Source organism: Mercenaria mercenaria, chromosome 9 (genome assembly GCF_021730395.1).
Source record: "Mercenaria mercenaria strain notata chromosome 9, MADL_Memer_1, whole genome shotgun sequence".
Taxonomy (NCBI): domain Eukaryota; kingdom Metazoa; phylum Mollusca; class Bivalvia; order Venerida; family Veneridae; genus Mercenaria; species Mercenaria mercenaria.
This window is the reverse complement of record NC_069369.1, coordinates 77,661,158-77,683,089: the sequence shown is the minus strand read 5'-3', so window position 1 is coordinate 77,683,089 and position 21,932 is coordinate 77,661,158. Positions and strand designations below refer to the sequence as shown.

Sequence of the window (21,932 nt, the reverse complement as noted above, 5' to 3'; positions counted from 1 at the left end):
GCTTGTTAACACTCTTGAGGCCACATTTATAACCCTATCTTCATGAACTTGGTCAGAATGTTTATCTTGATGATTCCTAGGCCAAGTTCGAAACTGTGTCATGTGGAGTCAAAAACTAGATCACCCGCTCAGATCAAAGGAAAAGCTTGTTAACACTCTAGCGGCCATATGTATGACCCTATCTTCAAGAAACTTGGTAAGAAAGTTTATCTTGATGGTTCTTAGGCCAAGTTCAAAACTGGGTCAGAAAGTAGGTCACACTAAATCAAAGCTTTTTAATACTGTAGATGCCACATTTATGACCCTATCTTCATGAAACTTGGTCAGAATGTTTATCTTGATAATTCAAAGGCCAAGTTTAACAGGTGAGCGATATATGGTCATCATGACCCTCTTGTTTAGTAAATCTGTTGCTAGCGACAGGCTTAATTTGCATAAAACTGCTAAAACTCGAATTATTTTGTCCAATGCAGATGGCATACAAGAACTATCATTTAAACATTTCAAAAGTATAAAATGAATTTTAACAATTATTAAAGGATTAAAAGATAAAAGAAAAAAAGCCGTCATAAATTTAAGAAAGGGAAAATGCTCCCTTCTAAAAGTGAGTGTAATACTGTAACCATTAGAAACAATAAGCCTTATTTACATCGTTTTAAACGGATTAGATGCCCTGCATCGAAAACCTGGATACAGTTGTTACATGTCTATAGTGGTCACTTTCAGTCAGTCCCTTCGGTAGCCGCTATCAACAGGTTAGACTGTACTTTAAACTTCATACCTAAATGTACTAAATCGTAGTTTGTTTCTTAATTGTGCACAGCACTTTTTTATCAAAGGTAAAAAATATAGACTGCTCGGTGACGAACAGGTGTGGCACATTGCCTTTCAAGTCTTTCAACGTGACACTTCTTTTATATTCAACCAATTGATGAACAACGACACTGATAAAACATAGTTATATAGTTTTATAGAATAACCGTTAAAAAAATACAAAAAAATGCTTTTAAAGTATGACGTATCACTTAACCACCATGCTCATTTACCTATATCAAGTTATACTTCTAAGAAACTTGGTACCTTTAAGGAAATAAACAGAATATAGAAGAATTATTTTCTGTTTAAATTACCATGTTATGATGCAAGAGACGTCATTTGTCGGCTAGTTCTTTTTAAGGGACTAAACTGTGTTTGAACATGCAATGTGTATGTGTTACGCTTGTATTCATTTGTTCTGTTTAGTTATCAACGTAATGTGTAATCTTGACATTCACTACTTTGTTTTTGATTATTTTCTTTCAATATAGATAGCAGAAATAGAAGCCATTGCAAGAGAAAACAATGTCCAAATAAACACTGATGTGAAATCAGGGAAAATAAAGATAGCTGGCTTAGCTCAAAACTTGATGAATGCCTCAGACAAGATCCATGGGTAATATTGTAAGATTGTTACAGATTAAGTAAAAATGTTTATCACATGTTTGACGTCACGGGAGGGAAATAAAGCCATTACATGAATTCGATAATACACTAGTTTAATAAAACTTTGACGTCGCCGTATCGGAGACGTTGGTCAAATTGGCTTGTTTATAATAGTTAAAGGAAGTAGAATATATTAAGTTTCGGCTAGAAAAGCTAACATGTGATCAAAAGAATATAACATTTGTGACTTTCCACATCGAATTTATTAAAATCGTTATATACAGAAACTAGGGATCTCTGGAGGTTAGTGGTTTAAATTCCTTGTCATGGGTTCAATGCCTTGCTTTGGACGCAGATTTTTTTCATGTAAGAAAGTCATTTAGCTTAAGGAAGGTCGGTTGTTCCACCTAAGTTCAAGCCTGTGCCTGAAATAATGCCTGGAGTAGCACACTGTAACTTCATACACCCTCAAAAGCCAGAAAGTTACCTTATGACCTAAAATGCGTCTGTGTGACTTTAAAACCACCCACAGATAAAAACAAATGTATTAATGTGCACAGAGGCATACCAAAAATATTGTAAACAGTCGGATTTCTATAATGTTCTTATATCTTATACACCCATTTATGTCGGATATATTTCGAAAATGATTTGGTTTCGGTAAAAGCCGCAGCCAAGCGCAGGACATCTTTAATATGCTTTTTATTGTTGAACTTTGTGCAGTAAAATACTTTCATTCTTGAACCTGGATTTTGGATTTCTGTGTAGACAACAGTGTGGTTCGTAGGCAGTACTCGTGTTATAAAGCATATTAGAGTCCAAAGTGAATGTGTCATTTAGAAAAAAAAAAAACTAACTGAAAGTGTTTTATTTCAGAATTATACGTGATGCTGTTTCACAGGAAAAGCAAAGAGAAACAGCAGAAATTATGAGCTGTTTAGTGCAGTGGTTCTACATAGATATAACGGAGGAATGTGGACAAAAGCTGGTGGAATATGACAAAACGCTGAACTTCAAAATAGAAAATGCGTTTAAGTTGCAAGAACCTACTTATTCTTTTATGTAAGTGTTCTTATTTTAAGGTTAAATACATCTGCGGATGTCTCTAAATTGCTTTTTGTACTTTTAGCATGTGTAAATGTTGAGTTCTGCTCAACCCGGGGGCTAGAGGGCGTGGACGGTAGCTTGCATTTCCACTACCGTCCATGAACAGGCTCAATCAAACCGAGCCTGCAACATTTTCGTTTTTGTCGTGTTGAGCGACCTGTGAAGTTTCCTTATTTTTCTATTTTAACTTCATCGTTATGAATATGTTTCATTATCCTCATTGCATGTATACAGTATACTCATATGTTTGCATAAAGCCTTTATTTCAATTTTTTGTTCAATGAATTATTTAAATATTAGAGTGAAATATGTCAGAGAATTAAATTATGAAAATATCTAATATAAACTTGAATATTAAATGTATAAAATTTTGTCAAATTATCTTACTTACCTGCCTGTACATGTATATATGTCTCGGTTTTCCTAAACTGAGCGGAGAGCAGGGAATAGAGCGCTAGCGAGGTTCTTATTTCGTTGTAACGAGGGTTTGGAAAACACCTGTGTTGCAGACATTTATGATATTTTTTACCTACAATTGCAAACTTTTCAAAGATATTGTAAGTTATGAAATCGCGCATGCGGTTTATGACATCATAATTATGAAGTTACAAAAATGTACTATGTACACGTGTCTTTCATCTAAACACAAAGGAGAGTGGGCACTGGAAAGCCGATTAGCTGTACCGAGGATCGGGGGGAAATGTCTTACATAGGAAGACATGTTAGATAATTTTAGCTCGACTAAACGAAGCATATTTAGAGCTATCCCGGTGCCAGGGGGCGTGAGACGTGTTGCACATTTTATTACCTCGCATGAACATAATCAAACCGAGTCTGCTATAATTTTTCTTGGTTGCATTCTTTGCTTCCAAAGGATCTTTTTACAGATTTTACTTCCTTCCGCGTCCGTGTTGGTTAAAGTTTTGATGCTCTTTATCTCTGTAATAACATGATGCAATTGCTTCAGACTTGAAATTATCATTTCTCTCGCATCATTTGGAACAAGGATCATATCTTTCGCACCAGTATTTTATGAATTATCCCCCATTTTCACTTAGAACTTCAGGTTAAAGTTTTGGTGCACCTTTACTCTATCTCAGTTATTATCAAACAGATTCGATTCAAACTTAAAATAGTTGTTCAACATCATCACCCACATCATATAACAACACAAGGTCCATATCTGCGAAACCAATTTTTCATGAATTATGTCCCCTTTTTTTCTTAGTATTTTATGTTAATTTTGATGAATTTTTCACTATATTTCTGTTATTACAGAAGGAATTGATTTAAGCTTGAAATAATTGTTCCACATCAATACCCGCATCATTGACACAAGGGCTATAACTCTGGTACCAATATTTTACGGATTATACCCTTTTTACATAAAATATTAGGTTGATTTTTTATTCACTTTCACACTACCTTAAATCATATTACACAAGGGTCATAACTCTTGTATTAATAGTTTGTGAATTATGGCCCTATGAGTTATGCCCCCTCTTTAGTTAGAATTTCAGGTTCTAGCTGGTATGCATTTTTTGCTCTATCTTAATTACTGACCTGATTAATTCAAACTTAAAATAATTGTGTCTCTTGTGACAGCTCTTGTTTGTTTGTCATGTATTCTATTTTCAAAGGTATTTAAAATGTCAATAACACAGACAGCTTAAGACGTCATTATATGTCATCACTATGTGTACATGTAGCTTGTCTATTGCTAAAGGGAAAACAAAAGGTGATCACCTACCAGGACAACTTGGTCTTCCCAGCTAGGTAGGCAAAAATACCTTGTTTTGACCCGCTATCCTACCTAGCGGGGAAAGATAAGGTTTTTTCCCTTGGGAAAAGATAACTGAACGCGCACTCTGTAACTCTTTATTAGGACGCCTTAAGCGTTATGTGCGATTGATATGTTTATATATCATTGAAAGTTATATAGGATAGGCAAGAAAACTATCTAACGTGTCTATCTGCGTAAGGCGGGTGGTTTCCCCACCCTCGGGACATGGTGGATGAAAAAGCTCGCTAGCGCTCTGTTTTCCATTCCTCATAGTCCTTACTCAAGCGGGCATGTATGATCCTTATATTTTCCATCATGAACAACATCGCCAGTCGTGCATCTGGTGTTCACTCGGTGAAAGATATTTTGATTTCACAATGAAAACAAACTCCATCTATCTTCTATAAACATATTTTAATGATGTCACAAACTTGCAAACATACATACAATTTTAATGCTATTGGTGTAAGTAATTTTGCGGTATGGATTCAATTATGAAAGAAAGGTTTCTGAAAGTAATGATAATTGAAAACTGCGAAAATGCTTGCGTTTTTAGTTCTGCATATTATGGCTAGGTAAAAATATCTGATTTGCAGAAACTGACACATGTTACATCAATAATCAGGCATCGTGTTTCAGTGATAACACAAAATATTTACAGTTTATAGTAATGTGTCGTCAGTATTAGAATATTAGAAATTTAAGGCAGAATGAAAGGACACCTTATTAAAAATATTACCCAGTCTAAAGTAATATAATAAACCATGTTCACATTTAAGTGCTGATGATAAGAAGAAATACATCCTTGACTTCAAGAAGATGCAGGAGTATGCAGAAGATGATGATGAAGATGTTGTTAATGTTATAAGGAGAGATCTGTTTAAAGGTAAATATTATAATATGACTTGCATGATGGACCTATTCTGCGATGCATAGCTCTGTGGTTGTGTTTGGTTTGATCTGTGCTTCCGGGAAATCTACCCTTACCTTTTATGTTTTCCTGTCTTTCCAGCTAATTAGTTTATGACATTCATTTATTGTATATATTTTGTAGTTGTTCAGTTTGTTTGTTTTGGGTTTAACGCCGTTTTTCAACAATATATCAGTTATGTAACGGCGGGCAGTTAACCTAACCAGTGTTCCTGGATTGTGTACCAGTACAAACCTGTTCTCCGCAAGTAACTGCCAACTTCCCCACATGAATCGGAGGTCGAGGACGAATGATTTCAGACACAATGTCTTTCATCAAATCGTCACGGAGAACATACGCCTCGCCCGAGAATCAAAATCACGACCCCGCTATCCGTAGACCAACGCTTTCCCTGTTGAGCTAAGTGGGCAAGCTGTACATGTGTAGTACACATGTATTTGCTTAAATTGTAAATGGAAATACTTTAGCTTTGATATATTGCACACGCGTGTATTTACTTGTGTTTTCTTACTTACACAATTTATTTGTTTACAGAAGGGGCAAGTGATACGCCCGCGTCTTGGGGAGAATTTAAAGGAAACCTTAATGTGGTGAACTTAGCAAACACAGATCCCGAATACCAAGATATTTATCAGAAGTTCCAGGCAACCGCTGGTATTCAAAGACAAATCAGTCAGGTCAATATTACCCTTTAATAATTAAAGGATGTAAAGTTATTCGTAGGGGTAGGTACCCTCACCGCCATAGGCTCGAAAGCTCGCTTTTGGTATGGAATTCTTTCGAGGAAGTCATTTATGGCTTACGGAAGGTCAGCAGTTCTATCCAGGTATCCGCTCATACCTGGAATATAGCTTGGAGGGGCACCTGTAATCCTCCTGCACCAACAAAAATGAAAAGTCATGTGACATATGCAAGGGGCAGGACGTGAAGTGGTTGCACATTTGGTTCAAGCGAGCGAAACGGTTGCAAACTTACAAAATGGCGGATATTTTCTGAAATCATCGCGTGTTCGCTTGTTTTTTTATCAGGTAAGTAGGTTTTTATAGTATTTTGAACTCTATGGATATGTGCATGCATCAGTTCTATGTCTACGCCACACTCGGTTTTGCGTTTCAGCGTCGTAGATTTCGAATTCTCGAAGTTATTGAAATTATAAAATGGTCATGTCCATATTTTGATATTTGAAGGGCGTCGTTTCTTGCCGTTTTTTACATTCTAATGATCAAACTACCCTGTTTTGGGACTCTTAAATGAGACAAAACAATTAATTGTGAAGAATTCTATAAACGTTTGGTTCTGGATGTTTTAGGGATAGTGATACTCAAATCAATCTTGTTCAAGCTGTTTTTTGTTGCAAACTTGTACTTCAAGCAATTTCTGACGCAAACTTTTTCTGGAAAATAGTGTCCAACTCTCGGAAAATGTTTATTGTGCAACTGGTTGAAGAGGCAAATCATGAAATTTCTCAAAGTTGCAGCAGACAGTGCGGAATTTCATAATTCTATTTCTAATCACGTATAATGACGTTTGGGCACAAAACAGAGACTTATTTTTAGCTTTTTGTGATTTTGGAAGATCAGTGAAATAATATGGTCGATGTTTTGCTATGGTGTGCATTAGCCTTGTGTGTATCTTGCCCAAGGAAATTACTTAATGCAAACCGTGCAATCCGACGAGTTCTCGACTCAATTCTTAGTCCAAATTCTAAGTTCCAATCTCCATTGACCCTGCATTTATAGTTGACAGAAAAATTGTTATTTTTTTATATAAAAGAAATATTGTAATCAAACTAATGTATAGCAAACTTATGTTTTAATTTTAATAGATCTGAAATCTACAGTATTGTATTTCCTTGTTCAATTTATTTTTCAGGCCAAAATGCAAGAATGAGACAGCAATGGGAATTCTCCACTGGAATGTGGTACTTGCGAAAAGAAATTCCGTTCACGGGTTGGACTTCAACGTCATTTGTCGTCACATGAAACAACAAACTACCAGGATACAATGATTTGTTCATAAAAACTGTTGGTTTTTTCTCCAAATATTTGTACACTTATATCTGAAACATTTGGAATAAATAAACTTAATTCGTTTAAAATACAGTTGTTGTGTTTTTCGTAAAATATTAGTACATGTAGTTTTGATAGAAAAAAAGACACATTATTATACTACAGTGATGTAATAACATAATGACATAAATGCATACGTTAAGTTTTCGTTGATAAGTGTACAGAAATATATCCCAGTCTTAGGATATGATTATGATGTAAAACGTTTTGAACTCATTAGAAGTTATAGTTGTTGTTTATCCACCTGCGCAATCTTGTATCGATATTACATGATCATGATATGGGCACGAAACAAGGCTATTTAGCGTTGGTGATAAGATACATGTGAAATACCCCTTTACGGACATGCGGCATAGTTCATATTTTGTTTCTGAAACATAAATCGTCGTCTTTGAATATCTTATAACACATACGTACTGTGTATCGAAACAATGAATAAATCGATACCAACACTAAAACACATGGACGCTGCACAATGAGAGTAAAACTGAGATAAATGTTTAACTCATCTTAAGTTACAGTGTAACATCTGCAGAAACATGATTGTAGTTCCCATCATTTTATCACGTGCTTAATTTTGTCGTTTAAAGTTTCTGATTGGATAATGGAATGGTTTTAAACAGAAAGAAGAAGTACCACATGCAACTTCGGAAAAGGCAAAACCGAAGTGTTTTAAAGGATGGTAGCGAAGTACCCATATTTTATCACGTGTTTTGTTTCATTGTTGCTGATTGGATAGCTTAACTGGTATCCGAAAAGATGTAATCTTGGACACAAGCAACTTTATTAAGGCAAAATTGAAAACAGTAGAGTTGGCATCTAAACTTGTGGTGGCAATCAACAGAAAACACTATATGTTTGTTCATTTTCAAAGAAGACGGATTTAATCGCAACCGAACATTTTCTTGTTATAGTTTATCAACTTCAATCCACTGAATACAGCGTAACTGTTGCCCTGTATTTTACTTTGTAAGTTCGCTCAAAATATAGTCTTAGTGGACTCGTCAACTTTGTAATGTGACCTGACTGGTTGAACACCTCTTGGTATATCATTCAACTTTCTTAATGTTCCATTCTTTGGTACGCTTCCTTTCCTTCGGTTAAACTCGTGATCTCTGCAATAAAAAAGTAACACTGGTAATTTGTGTAATATATTGCAATGTAATACAAAATTAATATAATATAAAGAACTGAACATAAAACATTATACATCGTTGCACTTGACGCTTTTGTTTTGTTTCTAACAATTAAAATAAATTTTGCAAGTAAACGGCATTTCAATGTTTGTCCTTGCCATTAATTTCTGTAGCAATACTTATACGTCTTCTGTATTATGGCACTACACTGCAATTAATTTACTTTTCATTACTGGTTGGTGACCGATATTGCTTGTGTATACTATAATATTACGCAAAAAATGTATCTGACTTTAGGTTGCTAAATTTGTTGGTTCAGAATAGGAATAGAAAATAAGAATAGGCTTACAAAATTTTATAAATTGTTTTTGATACCAGTAACACTTACCTAACGGTTGTTTCTGATATACGTGTTAGCGTAGTTTGTTCAACTAATAAAGATTCATGTTCATGCTCTTGGGTCATAATAGCGTCTGGTGTTCATAGCTGAAAAGATCTGAAATAAAACAATTGCATGTTAAAGTCGTTGTCTGTATAGTGCGTATAGCTGGACAAGATCCAGAAGACAAAATGTACCGAGACAATGTTTCCGAAAGTTTAGTTTTATTTCTCCTTGCAATCTAGACAGCTGAATCTATAAACAGGGAATGTGTTAAAATTATGTAGGAACACTAACTCTAATCCTACCAGGTTTCATGAAAACATGATAAGGTTTTTTTTATATCAACAGTTATATTAAAATATCAAAGGGCCGTTTGATGCTGTAAAAATGTACGACCCTAAACAGGAAAAAATGTACCACGAATGCACAATAAACATTCTCCGAGACAATTTTTTCAGAAAATATTTGCAAAAAAATTGCTTGAAGTACAAGTTTGCAACAAAAAAGAGCTTGAACAAGATTTATTTGGGTATAGCACTATCTCTAAAACATGCAGAACCAAACGTTTATAGAATTCTTCACAACTAGTTGTTTTGTCTTGTTTAAGGGCCCCAAAACAGGCTAGTTTGATCATTAGAATGTAAAAAAAGCAAAAAAAAGACGCCCTTCAAATATCAAAACATGGGCATGACCATTTTATAACTTCAATAACTTTGAGAATTCGAAATCTACGACGCTGAAACGCAAAACCGAGTGTTACGTAGACATAGAACTGGTGCATGCACATACTCGTAGAGTTCAAAATACCATAGAAACCCACTTACCTGATAAAAACACAAGCGAACACGCGATGATTTCAGAAAATATCCGCCATTTTGTAAGTTTGCAACCGTTTCGCTCGCTTAAACCAAGTGTGCAACCACTTCACGTCATGCCCCTTGCTATGCCTTTGGCGTTGTGACGTTATGCCCAATCATTAAAATAAGGGATGGCAACGAATTGCATTTTTGGTATTCGAATATTCGGTCAACCTTAAAATTGTTTATACATCATAGCATTTTTATGCCCCCGGCATCTACTGATGCGGGAGGCATATAGTGATTGTCCTGTCCGTTCGTTCGTTCGTCCGTTCGTCCGTCCGTACGAGGTTAACCAAATGGGACCGTTTCGTCTAGCATCAATACCCCTAACTAGAATGACTTGATACTAATGCAGATGTAACCTGTGGCCATTCCTCATCTTCAGACATCACCTGACCTCAGTTTGACCTTGGCCTTGAACTTGACTTCGTATTGGACTTAGGTTGCTTTGTATCGACAAGGATGCCACCGGGGGCATCAAGCGTTTATTGAACGTAGCTCCTTGTTTTTCTTGAGGACATGATTAATCATTGATACTTTCGCTGAATTTAAGCAATTTTTACTTATTTACATATTTCACGCAAAGTTCGGTTAAGCATTTATTTTAAGTAAGTAAGCAACATTATCATTTCGATAAAGATGGAGGCAGACAGAGTTGAAGAAATTACAAGTTTAGATTGTAGACTCTGATTAGACAAAAGTTGAATTGAATTTGGAATGGAAAATGGTATAAAAACTAGTTCGTCAATATGGGCGGGGCCAATTTTGTTATCGGATCATTGATGTGGTAACAAAAATCTGTCAGGCAAGTGTTATCGTGCAGTTTCCAAAGTAGTTACTTGATTAAATGATACATCATGTCGTTTCTGTATTTTGCGGTTCGAATACATCAGACTCTTCTAAATTGGAAGTATTATCAAGTGACCTTGTACAGTTTATTCAATATTTTCTGACTGCTTTTTCAGATTCATCGAGTTCAGAATAAAACATTATGGAATCAATACCATACTAAGAAGAAGCAATTGGAAGGTCAAAATCCGCCAAACACGCAAAATGAGAATTTTCTATGGCATGGTACAGCAGAAGATGCAGTAGATAGTATTAATGCTCATGGATTTAACAGGAGCTATTGTGGCAAAAATGGTAAAAACAAATTACGTCTTTATCAATATATAAATGTCTCACCTCCGGCATTTTAAGTACGTCCATAAAATTGTTAAGATAATGTTTTATTGAATTATGACTGTAGTTTTCCTTTGTGTGGTGCAAACGAGCGTGTTTTCATCTTTTTAAAAGCTTTTAAATAACCAGATCGTCTAACAATTGTGGTTGTTTGAACATTCAACGTTCAATAATCTCTAAGAAATTCCAAATTACAACTGGTCTATTAGATATTTCGAGGAAATAAAGGTCGTTGACATCGTATGATTTTTGTTTATTGCTCACTACATTTTCACGTTTATGATACGCACATATTGTAATCGTGTCGATATGACTTAAAACATAAAAATGTAGCAAATCAACACTTTCAAACACTGCGTAATATGTCTTTAAAATTTCTATTTATCTACTGTGAAATCAGTTAATTTCGTGGTGGTGAAAATTCATGGTTTTTGTCAGAACGGCTATTCCTTGGTGATTTAAATTTGTGGATTTCAAATTTTAAGGATGAAATAAATAGGTATTTTCTATGTTCGTTGGGAATTAATTTCGTGGGTTGGCGCAACCACAAAAATCCACGAAAATTACCCCCACAAATATTTGATAATTTACTCATACTTTTACTTAAAAATTTTGTCAACAGCGACTGCACTTGGAAATGGAGTATATTTTGCTGTTCAAGCTGCCTATTCCTGCGGTGATACCTACTCAAGGCCAGACAGTAGTGGAATGAAACGAATGTACTACTGTCGTGTACTGACAGGCGAATATACGACAGGTCAAAGTGGAATGAGGGTACCACCTGCAAAACCGTCAGGTGGAAATAACGCCATTTATGACTCTGTCGTTGATAATGTGAATACACCAGGGATGTACATCGTCTTCAACGATACCCAGGCTTATCCTGAATATTTGGTCACATTTTCCCCTTAATATTTAAATCAAATGTATGTGTATTAAGGAGTAAAAAGGATATATTTTCCTAGCCATAGAATAAAAAGAGGTCTATAAGTAAATGATTTGCAGTATGAACAAGCTGCTCTATTGCTTCATAGGATAGATATAAGAATATTACATAAGTGTGAAAAATTGTTGATGTACCAGTGACTCTTAATACTTTTTCTGCTGTTATTTGTGAATGTTTTATGATACTGTTATTTATTGTGTGTTTAAAAGGACGTATGTTAAAGGATTGTACCTAAAGTCAAATTACATTTGATATTTCTTTCTTTTGAAAACTTCTTGATGGAATACCTCAACACTATAATGATTTAGCTTCATTACTTCATTTTTTATACGGAATTGCAATATTTAATCCAAAATATTTTGTTTTATTTGGAAAAGTTATGCCTGTGAGCGATATCTCTTCTTGGACCATTTACATATCTGGACAAAGTATTTTATATCCAAAATGTAGTCTACTTAAACATATTTTGGTTATGATTCATACAAAAAGAACTGAACGTCGTCTGTGATTTTCAAACAAATTAATTCAAAGTGCGAAATGGTATATATTACTCCCGATAATTGACTTGTTTGGTCTGATCATAGCAAAGAAAGCACCATTCAAAATACAAAACGTAGAATTTATGACTTTACGACATCGAATCTATGGGCAGTTTTTAAGATTAGTTTATAACAAGAATAGTAAGGGTTCAAAATGCATGAGAAAACTCACAGCGATATAAAAACGTCAATTTTATCTGATTATCCCACCAAAGCCGTCTTCATTTTATGGCACGCGCCATGTGTTTACCATGTTCATAATTTACAAACCGATCGCTACGTTCGAAATCGCATTGACCTTGCAGAACAGCAGTCACTTAAACTTCTGTTAAAGGAATGCTGACGTTACCTTGTTGTGTCATAAGAAGAATGCCAAGCGCCTTTCTTTAGCAAATCCGCCAAACAATGAAGTCGGTGTCGCTGTCAAAATACCACACATTTACCGAACGTTGCTATGTTAAATCTTGCTATCGTGCACTATATGCTTCTGCTTTGTATTGTAGTCATTGAAAACGTTAAGTGCCGTCTCTACTATGTCATTCTATTGATAATGTGGCATATTGTCCTCCTGAATGTAATCTGACATTTAGGTCGATGTTTGCGGTATTGTTTCTTTGTCCGAGTCATGAACAAAATGTTGACATTCCATAATATGGACAAGTATGAATTGACTTTGAACCAATATAGATTGCAAGTTTCAGAAGTATCAATTCATTATAATATGACTGTTGATGGCAGTTTAAATATACATGCTAATAATATCAAGTATATATATGACTGTTGATGGCAGTATTAACCTCAGTGCTGACTTGTTTTGGTAAAAATGTGTATTATTAGTATTAAATGACCATGAATTTCAGTTGCATTTATGCTTATATTGCATGATTAGGTTATAACAAGGGTGAATATACATGGTAAAATATCAAGTCATTACAATACGACTGCTGATGGCAGTTATTTGAATGTTCAAGCTATAAATATGATAAAGTGATGCTTATGTTAATACTTTTATGACAGACTTGCATTTGTGTTTCACACGTTTTCTTCATGCTTCTTAAAAATGCTGAAAAGTCGTACTAGAATATATACACTAGAAAACGTTTCACATGATGATGATAATTGAAGGTGATGATGATTGTTTCTAAGTGCAGTTATGACATGTTATATTCCTTCTGAACAGTTTTGTTCCTTATCTATATTGCTATATTTATGTTTTGTCTTTATTTATAAATCTGAATCATCATTCTGGAAAAGAAAATGACAGATGAGAAATCATTTTGAAATGAAACAAAAACATGGAAACACATATCATATGACACTTGTATAGCTCATGGCAATATAATATTGATATTTACTTGATGCACCTGTTAATATGTGTTGAATATAATAGGATCATATTTGCATCACTGCTCACAGACATGATGATTATACCAAGTTATCTATATCAATATACTATATAACTTTGTTGACCTTGATGTTAGATATAATCGAATGTATTTAAATGTTCAAATTATGAATATTATAATGTAATGTCTGTGTTGAAAAATATGTTATTGACAGCCATAATTATAGCATGTTGGTTTGTGTGTGCTACAGATGTTTTATTCATGATTTTAAACAATGAAGATGATGATGATACATGCCTAAATGCCATTTGTGAATATATCTATATATATTCTGAGAACAGTCATGATATTTTCATTCAATTTTGAACAGATTCCTTCCAGTTTACTAAATTCATGTTCCTGTATGTTTTCATTTATATTATATACCTGAATTATCATTGTAATAAAATGATTGTATATCTAAAAAAATCGTCTGAGCACAAACATTTAAAATGTAATCAACTCATATTTCTGTATATTCCATTTTGACTTGTCAAATCATTGTATGAAGTATATTTTTTATGCCTATTTATCAACTCTAAGCTTATTTAAAAACTGCAGCCTCCAAATTATGAAAGTAGACCAAGTTAAGAGTTAATATACTCAATTATCTCAATCCCTGACAAAAAACCCTCACATCACTATGAAAACCTCCTTACACAGTCCCCAATTCCATGAAGTAAGGTTGTCTTAAAGTTCAAAATACACTTTAGGACATAAAACTATACCCGAATGGGTTTTTTTTTATATTTGTACTATATAAAATTGAATCACAAACATGAAACATGAATATCTATGGTACAATATCTATCTGCATTTTCAAATATAGAGTTGTTATAATTCTGTAATATTCTGCTTCACAATCAAAATATAATCACTGATAATCACATGGATTTTAGTTCTCATTTAGAAACATCTCTCCTCTTATTCCTTTTATTTTATATGCTCACTCATTCCATGGAATACATTTCAATAACTGACTGTTTCAAAACACGTTCTCCTCACAATCAAAATATAATCACTGTTAATCACATGACTTTTAGTTCCCATTTAGTAACATCTCTCCTCTTATTCCTTTTATTGTATATGCTCACTCATTCCATGGAATACATTTCAATAACTTACTGTTACAAAACACGTTCTCCAACCATCACATAATTTATAGAACACTCCAAACTATAATAATTACGACGCATAAATTCCAACGATTGTATTTATGAAAATACAGATGCTAAAACATCAATATTCTTTGCTATTTATGTCCATTATAACATAATATAGTACACATCGTACGTTTCAAAACGTATTCATTCATAAATGTCACACCCGTGTATTTAAATAAGTGAATGAAACACGCGATGGACTACATAATAACACAATCATTCAACCAATGAATCGATTGATCTGTCACGGTTGTATAGATACTATAACAATCCATTCATTGATTCGATTCATAGTAATTTTCAAAATTAATTTGGTACAAAATACTATACTTCTCAATATAGACTTATTTTATAAATTATCATTTATTAATTTCGTAGTCATTTTGAAATACAAATATCGAATACATAATTAAGGTGATTGTCACCTAGCTATATTGCATAGATTCCGTTGTCCAGCAACCGCATGTCAACATGTAAAACAATTCTTTTATCGCAAACACTTTCAAACAAAGACAAATCTGTTTAATACTCACACTTGTTTTTACTGTGAATGTCCAAAGAAAACGTATATGATAATGCCGTTCCAACGCGTGGAGGTCGCAATTCGAAACAATATGTCGGACTCTTCCAGTCTTACAACTCTTATTCTTCCTGCACATTCTACGATTACTTCCTCTGTCTTCTTATGGTCACTTGTGCAACTGGAACAACTTACCCAAACACGAATTTTCTCCTGGCATCACCTGATGGGTACAGACTTACAATCTTACAGGATGAAGGTTGGTATTTTTGTTTCTTTTCAAATGTCATTTAAAGGTCTAGCATGTTTCAAAACCTTTGAACTTATTATTTGGTTGTCAATGCTTCTTCTGAGAGTGGTGACATTCATCAAAACCCCGGACCCAATACAGCCACGTCATCTTCCACTAATAACTCTCTTTCAGATTCTTACATTTTCGTAGATTTCCAAAACTCACTGTCATTTGTCCATTATAACGTACAAAGCTTCTTTCATAAAAGAGATATTCTCCAGGCTGAACTTCAACACTTCTTTCTTTTTTTGAAACTTGGCTAAGTGATCAGATCGAATCTTCTTCTCTCATATTTGAAAACTTTGCACCACCATTCCGGAAGGATCGTAATGGCGATAATCACGGAGGTGTAATCGTGTACGTCAGAGGTTCATTTCCCGCAATTAGGCGCACTGACTTAGAAGTAGACGGCATTAAATGCATTTGGCTAGAGATTCACATTAAACACAGAAAAATTCTATTTGGTACCTTCTACCACCTAACTCGTCTCCTCTAGTTCTTACTTGGGTCGGCGAACCCTTTCTTGACCAAAATATCAGATTTCACTGTCCTATCTTCTGCTGTATTGATGTTGCACAGCCAAAACCGGCGACGTTTAAACGGAGAGTCTGGAAATTTGATCAAGGGGACTATGAAGGTCTACATCAAGAAGCTTCAATATTTGATTGGCAGTCGCTCTTTGATCATGATATAGACACATACACAAGCAATATTACCAACCAAATACTGTCTATGTCTAACAAATACATTCCAAACAAAATTGTTAAAATACGACAATCAGAACCACTCATGATCCACAACGACATACGCAAATATATCAGAAAACAAAAACGTGCATATGACAAAGCCAAAATATCACAAAACCCTCGACACTGGCAAGCATACAAACCGCTTAGAAACAAAACAACTGACATGCTCAGACAAGCCAAACACCACTTATCCCTAAAGATTTCAGATAAACTAAAACAGCCAGATCTTAAAACAACAGACTATTAGAGAATACTTAAACAATTCATAGCACCCACTAACAAATCAAGCATCGATACATTACATGATAATGGAAACATAGTCACAGACAACACAGATAAAGCCAACCTTCGGAACAATTTCTTTCAAACCCAAACACAACTCCACGATCAAAATAAAATAGTTCCACCACTACAAGTAAACCCAGATGCAAATGCCCTCACTAACATTCAAATCACAGAATACGAAGTAGAGATTACACTTAATCACTTAATACAGGCAAAGCATCAGGTCCAGACAACATAAACAGTAGAATACTCAAAGAACTCTCACACGAAATAGCAAGGGCTCTATGCTCTCTTTTCAACAGATCTCTTCATATAGGCAAGGTACCATCTCTTTGGAAATTAGCAAATGTCCGCGCTATTCATAAGAAAAACGATCCACATACAGTCTCAAATTACAGATCTATATCACTACTAAGCACTATCAGTAAAACTCTTGAAAAAATCATTCATACGCACACATACAACTTCTTCATGTCCAACAATATTATCTCTTCACTTCAGTCAGGCTTTGTTCCCAACGACGACTCAACTTCCAATCAACTTGTTTCTATCTACAACTCTTTCTGTCAAGCCCTAGACGAGGGCAAAGAAGTCAGGGCTGTATTCTGGGACATTTCTAAAGCATTCGACCGAGTTTGGCATCGTGGTCTCCTTCATAAACTGGAATCAAAAGGAATTTCAGGGCAGCTTCTTCTATTGTTCAAGGACTATCTATCTGGTAGAAGGCAAAGGGTCGTTCTTTGTGGTTCCTCTTCTGAAACTGTACTTATATCTGCTAGTATTTCACAAGGTTCCATCCTTGGTCCTCTTCTTTTTATTCTCTATATCAACGATATCGTTACAGACATCGGTTCTACTATTCGTCTCTTTGCTGATGACACATGCCTCTACATAACTGTTGATGATCCTATTCACTCAGCAATTACTCTCAACACAGATCTCAATACTATCAAAAACTTGGCCGAAAAATGGCTAGTCGATTTCAATCCAAATAAAACAACTTCTTTGCTCATTTCTCGAAAACACAACAAACCATATCACCCTCCTCTCTCAATGAATGGCACAGTTGTAGCAGAAGTAAACTCTAACAAGCATCTAGGAGTCACATTTTCTCACGATGGAACTTGGCATGAGCACATCGAGACAATCAAAACAAAAGCATGGCAACGTATCAGTATTATGCGCACACTCAAATTAACTCTTGACAGAAAATCATTAGAAACTATCTATACATCTTTCATTCGACCTCTCCTAGAGTATTCTGACGTCGTTTGGGACAATCTTTCTCTCCATGATCAAGAAGAGTTAGCAAAAATACAACATGATGCGTGTAGAATTATCTGCGGGACATCCAAACTAGTTTCTATCGATAATCTTTATAGGGAAACCTGCTTTGAATCTCTCAAACAAAGAAGAGAAAAACACAAATTCACACTCTTTTATAAAATCACAAACAACCAATCTCCTCCATATCTCAGTTTTTTCCCACGCCAAACATTTAACTATTTATACTTCTAAGCCAAAACGTTCTATAACCTAACAACCATTTCTAAATCTTCCATATTCCTTAGCCCGCTCTCTAAGCCGAACTGCATTGTTCAATTATCCGATTCCATTTTTTGTAAAACATTTCTAATTCTCCAATTTTATCCTCTCCTGGTTCCATCTCTCCTCTTAACTCACCCTTTTACTAAGCATTTTCCCCGAGTATTTATATCTTTTTCACAAACTGCATCGCAATAACATGTTTACAAGTATAAAAACATGTCAATCAAAACGTCCACTATGTACTCAAATAACCGTAAACAACAGATGTAGAATCAATCATCACTGGGCATTTTTGTAAATAAATGACTGGTACCGAAAGAAACAAAATAATTAGGGTCAAACCTAATAGACAAAACATTCGACTGTGATTCATTTTGCTAAAATTGTAAAGAAAAGCAACAGTAAACTCACCAGGTAAATAAAGGAATCAATTAAGGAAAGTTTCAACGAAAACAATAACAAAATAATTAAGGCTAATTAAATCAATTTCTGTTCAGAACCTCGCAATATCTGACCGGTTATAAGAGTAAACAAAGTCATTTAGGCCAAAACTTAATAGATAAAACATTCAGATGTTACGAAATTTGCTAGAGTAGTAAATACCAACAATGACCTACACATGTAAACGAAATGAATATTATTTGTAAGAATTATCAGAATGTTCTACCAAAATCAATAACAGGTAAAATAAACACAAATGATTAATTAGCTGAAAATTGACCTGCGAGCTATCATTGTGTTACCTCTGTATGCTTTTTTTCGTTTTTTTTTTTACATTTAATGCAGTAACTTTAACTCAAAAGGAGGGAAATTAATGTGCCTTTACATAGAGCAGAAGAATCATAAGTCTTGTCTTGAATATATAAAGTAATTGCTCTTGTTTTACTCATTTTGTTTTTTACCTTTTTTGATATTTATGGCTTAAAATCCAATGAAGGAAATTCGAAGTAACTTACCATAACTTTTTTTTATTCAATACAGAATTATCTCCCATATTATACATAAAAATACAACGAGTAGTGATCAAAAGATTTCATGAGTATTATTTATTATCGTCATAACCTTTTTAAACAAGCTTTTGTTGGATGTATCATCCAGGTGTTTCTTGTCCGGAGCACAAGTTCAAAAGTACTGGAAATATTTAAGTGAAACATGTATCATTGAGATAATGTACAATGCACAAGGACCGTAACACTGTCATGATGACCCCCCCCCCCCAACCCGCTCCACCCTTTTTGTACTTACAATGTATATTTTATTTAAATTTACTGAAGAGATTCCATTGAAACTGTTATTTAGAAAGATATTAATGTGAGGGAATAATGTGCACAATAACTATAACTCAACATAAATGTCCAACATTTATGAAACAGTTTCCCTTTTTGTTTCTTTTTTTTTCCGGAGCATGACTGTAATAATAATCAAGAAATTTCAATGTAACTTGAACTGTAACTGTACCTGCAGATTAGTACAAATGCGATGAAACAAGAACAATCACTCTATTCTGAAGGTTTTTCAAATTATCTCCCTTTTTGTGCTTTTTGTTCCTTGCCCGGAGTATTAGAACTCCAAAAGGATTGATTATATTTCAAAGATACATAAAATATAGACATCTATGAATAAGATGGATTTAAGTGCACAGGAACCGTTTGTCTAAGTGAATATTTTTCAATAATTTCAAATGATCTTCCTCTTTTATATTTTCATTCATTGTCGCTGTCCACCGCAAAATCTCCAGTACTTTCAAATTATTTTCCTTTTATACTTTTATTCCTTGTCGTTGTCCATTTCAACTTAATACTCATGCAAATACATTCAAATTATCTTCATTTTTGTACTTTAGATTTATTCCTTGTCGTTATCCGTCGCAAAATACTCCAGTACTTTCAAATTATCTTCCCTTTTGTACTTATTCCTTGTCGATGTCCACCACAAAATAATCAAGTACTGAAGATATATCTATAAATTTTAGATTATACACGCATATATGTATCAGTGAGATTAAGTACATGTTTCTGGAATAGTTTACAATTCTCTCCGTTTTGTAACTTTTTTTAAAGCACTGAAAGGAATATATAAACACATTTGCCCTTATAACAGATGGAAATGAGAAGACGTGCATATAAAGTCAATATTTCCCGAAGTAATTGCAGAATTAATTCTCATTTGTTGCAGTTTTAAAATAAACATATCGAACAACGTGTATAGTCACTTAACAAAGATCTGTCGGGGATCACCCATACGATATTTTTGGGCAAACGAACTACGTTTTTAAAACTACGAGTGTTAATGTTGATAAAACTTACTAAAATGCTAAGAATCACATTAAAATTTTATTCTATTGCAATCATTATGGAAATCCCTTTCTAAATTAAGAAAGCTCTGACATAAATCTGGAGGCATGCAGCTTCAATAAGACATAACCGCGACTACTACAACATCAATCCCTGTACAAATTTAAGCCGGAGAGTTTTCACTTTTCTCTATTGCATTACATGTATAATCAATTGCTTAGAAAAACTAGAATTTCTCGGTTTTAGACCTACATATGTGAATACTGACAAGTTCTTTATTTGATTGAATTGATTTTACTATAATTTATACCAAAGATGATGTCTTAGGCAAATGTAGAATTTCATAAATATATTGTTATGGTTAGATGTTCTACTTACTTTGACAGAGTAGTTTATTTTGTGACACGATTTTGTTAACACATCTATAGAAATTTATTAAAAGTGAGAATATTTATTGTTTTTCTATTGATTAAATTTGTTACAAACAAATTTCTATTGTGTTTATCTGAATAATCAATTTCTTCATAAGCAGTGCTGACTACGAACCCTCCCTCGCTCGTTTCTAACGATCCGGAATTCCAAAATTGCCAGTAGGAGAAGACATGAAATCACGATTATGATTTTGACGTCTAGTCTTTGTATTGTATTGATTGTGATTTGTTAAAATTAATTCGATTTTTATGCCCCTGAAGGTGGGCATATTAAAATCGCACTGTCTGTTTGTGCGTATGTGTATGCGTGCGTCCATGTTAATTCTTTTCCGGGCTGTAACTTCAACATTCATAAGGGGATTTGAAAGTAATTTTACACAAATATTAACAATATTGGGAAGATGTGTCGCGCTTATTACCCGGGTCTCTCAGGTCAAGGTCAATGTCACAAAATGGTGTTAAGGCCAAGGTCACAATTTGACATATCCGTTTTTGTGATTTTTTTCGTGTCGAGTCCATATTTATTGACACATGAAGGGATTTTGAAACAAGTTTGCACAAATGTTCATCTAATCCCAAGGATGTGTCGTGTCAATAACCCAGATCTGTTGGGTCAGTGTTAAGGTCACAATATGACATATCGGTTTTCTGCATGCAGTTATTATTTTTGTTTTTGTTGTTTGTATATGGATTTAGAAGTCTTTTAAAATACATCAAGTTTTATGCAAATAACTATTTTAGCCTGAGAATAGGCTATGTGCATGATCCGGGTCTCTCGGGTCAAGGTAAAGGTCATTATTTAAATTTTTATTTTATTTCTTTTCTGCTTCGTATCTTTTTTAACCATGGAACTATTTTGAAATGACTTTTTTAGATGTTTGCCTAAGCCAAAAGGTCTATAGTGCCTG

General features: G+C 34.2%; 1 protein-coding gene across 2 annotated transcripts in view; it reads left to right on the top strand.

The window, feature by feature from the left end:
- Nucleotides 1–21,045, top strand: part of LOC123547553 (protein mono-ADP-ribosyltransferase PARP14-like) — a 68,520-nt gene extending 47,475 nt beyond the window's left edge. For both annotated transcript variants that reach the window (XM_053551805.1, XM_053551804.1), the window contains 6 exons: nt 1,308–1,432; nt 2,299–2,484; nt 5,092–5,198; nt 5,778–5,920; nt 10,656–10,833; nt 11,495–21,045. In XM_053551805.1, coding sequence (XP_053407780.1) covers nt 1,308–1,432; nt 2,299–2,484; nt 5,092–5,198; nt 5,778–5,920; nt 10,656–10,833; nt 11,495–11,784 — 1,029 coding nt within the window. In that variant the 3' untranslated portion in view covers nt 11,785–21,045. The remainder of the gene's footprint in view (nt 1–1,307; nt 1,433–2,298; nt 2,485–5,091; nt 5,199–5,777; nt 5,921–10,655; nt 10,834–11,494) is intronic.
- Nucleotides 21,046–21,932: the final 887 nt, after the last annotated feature.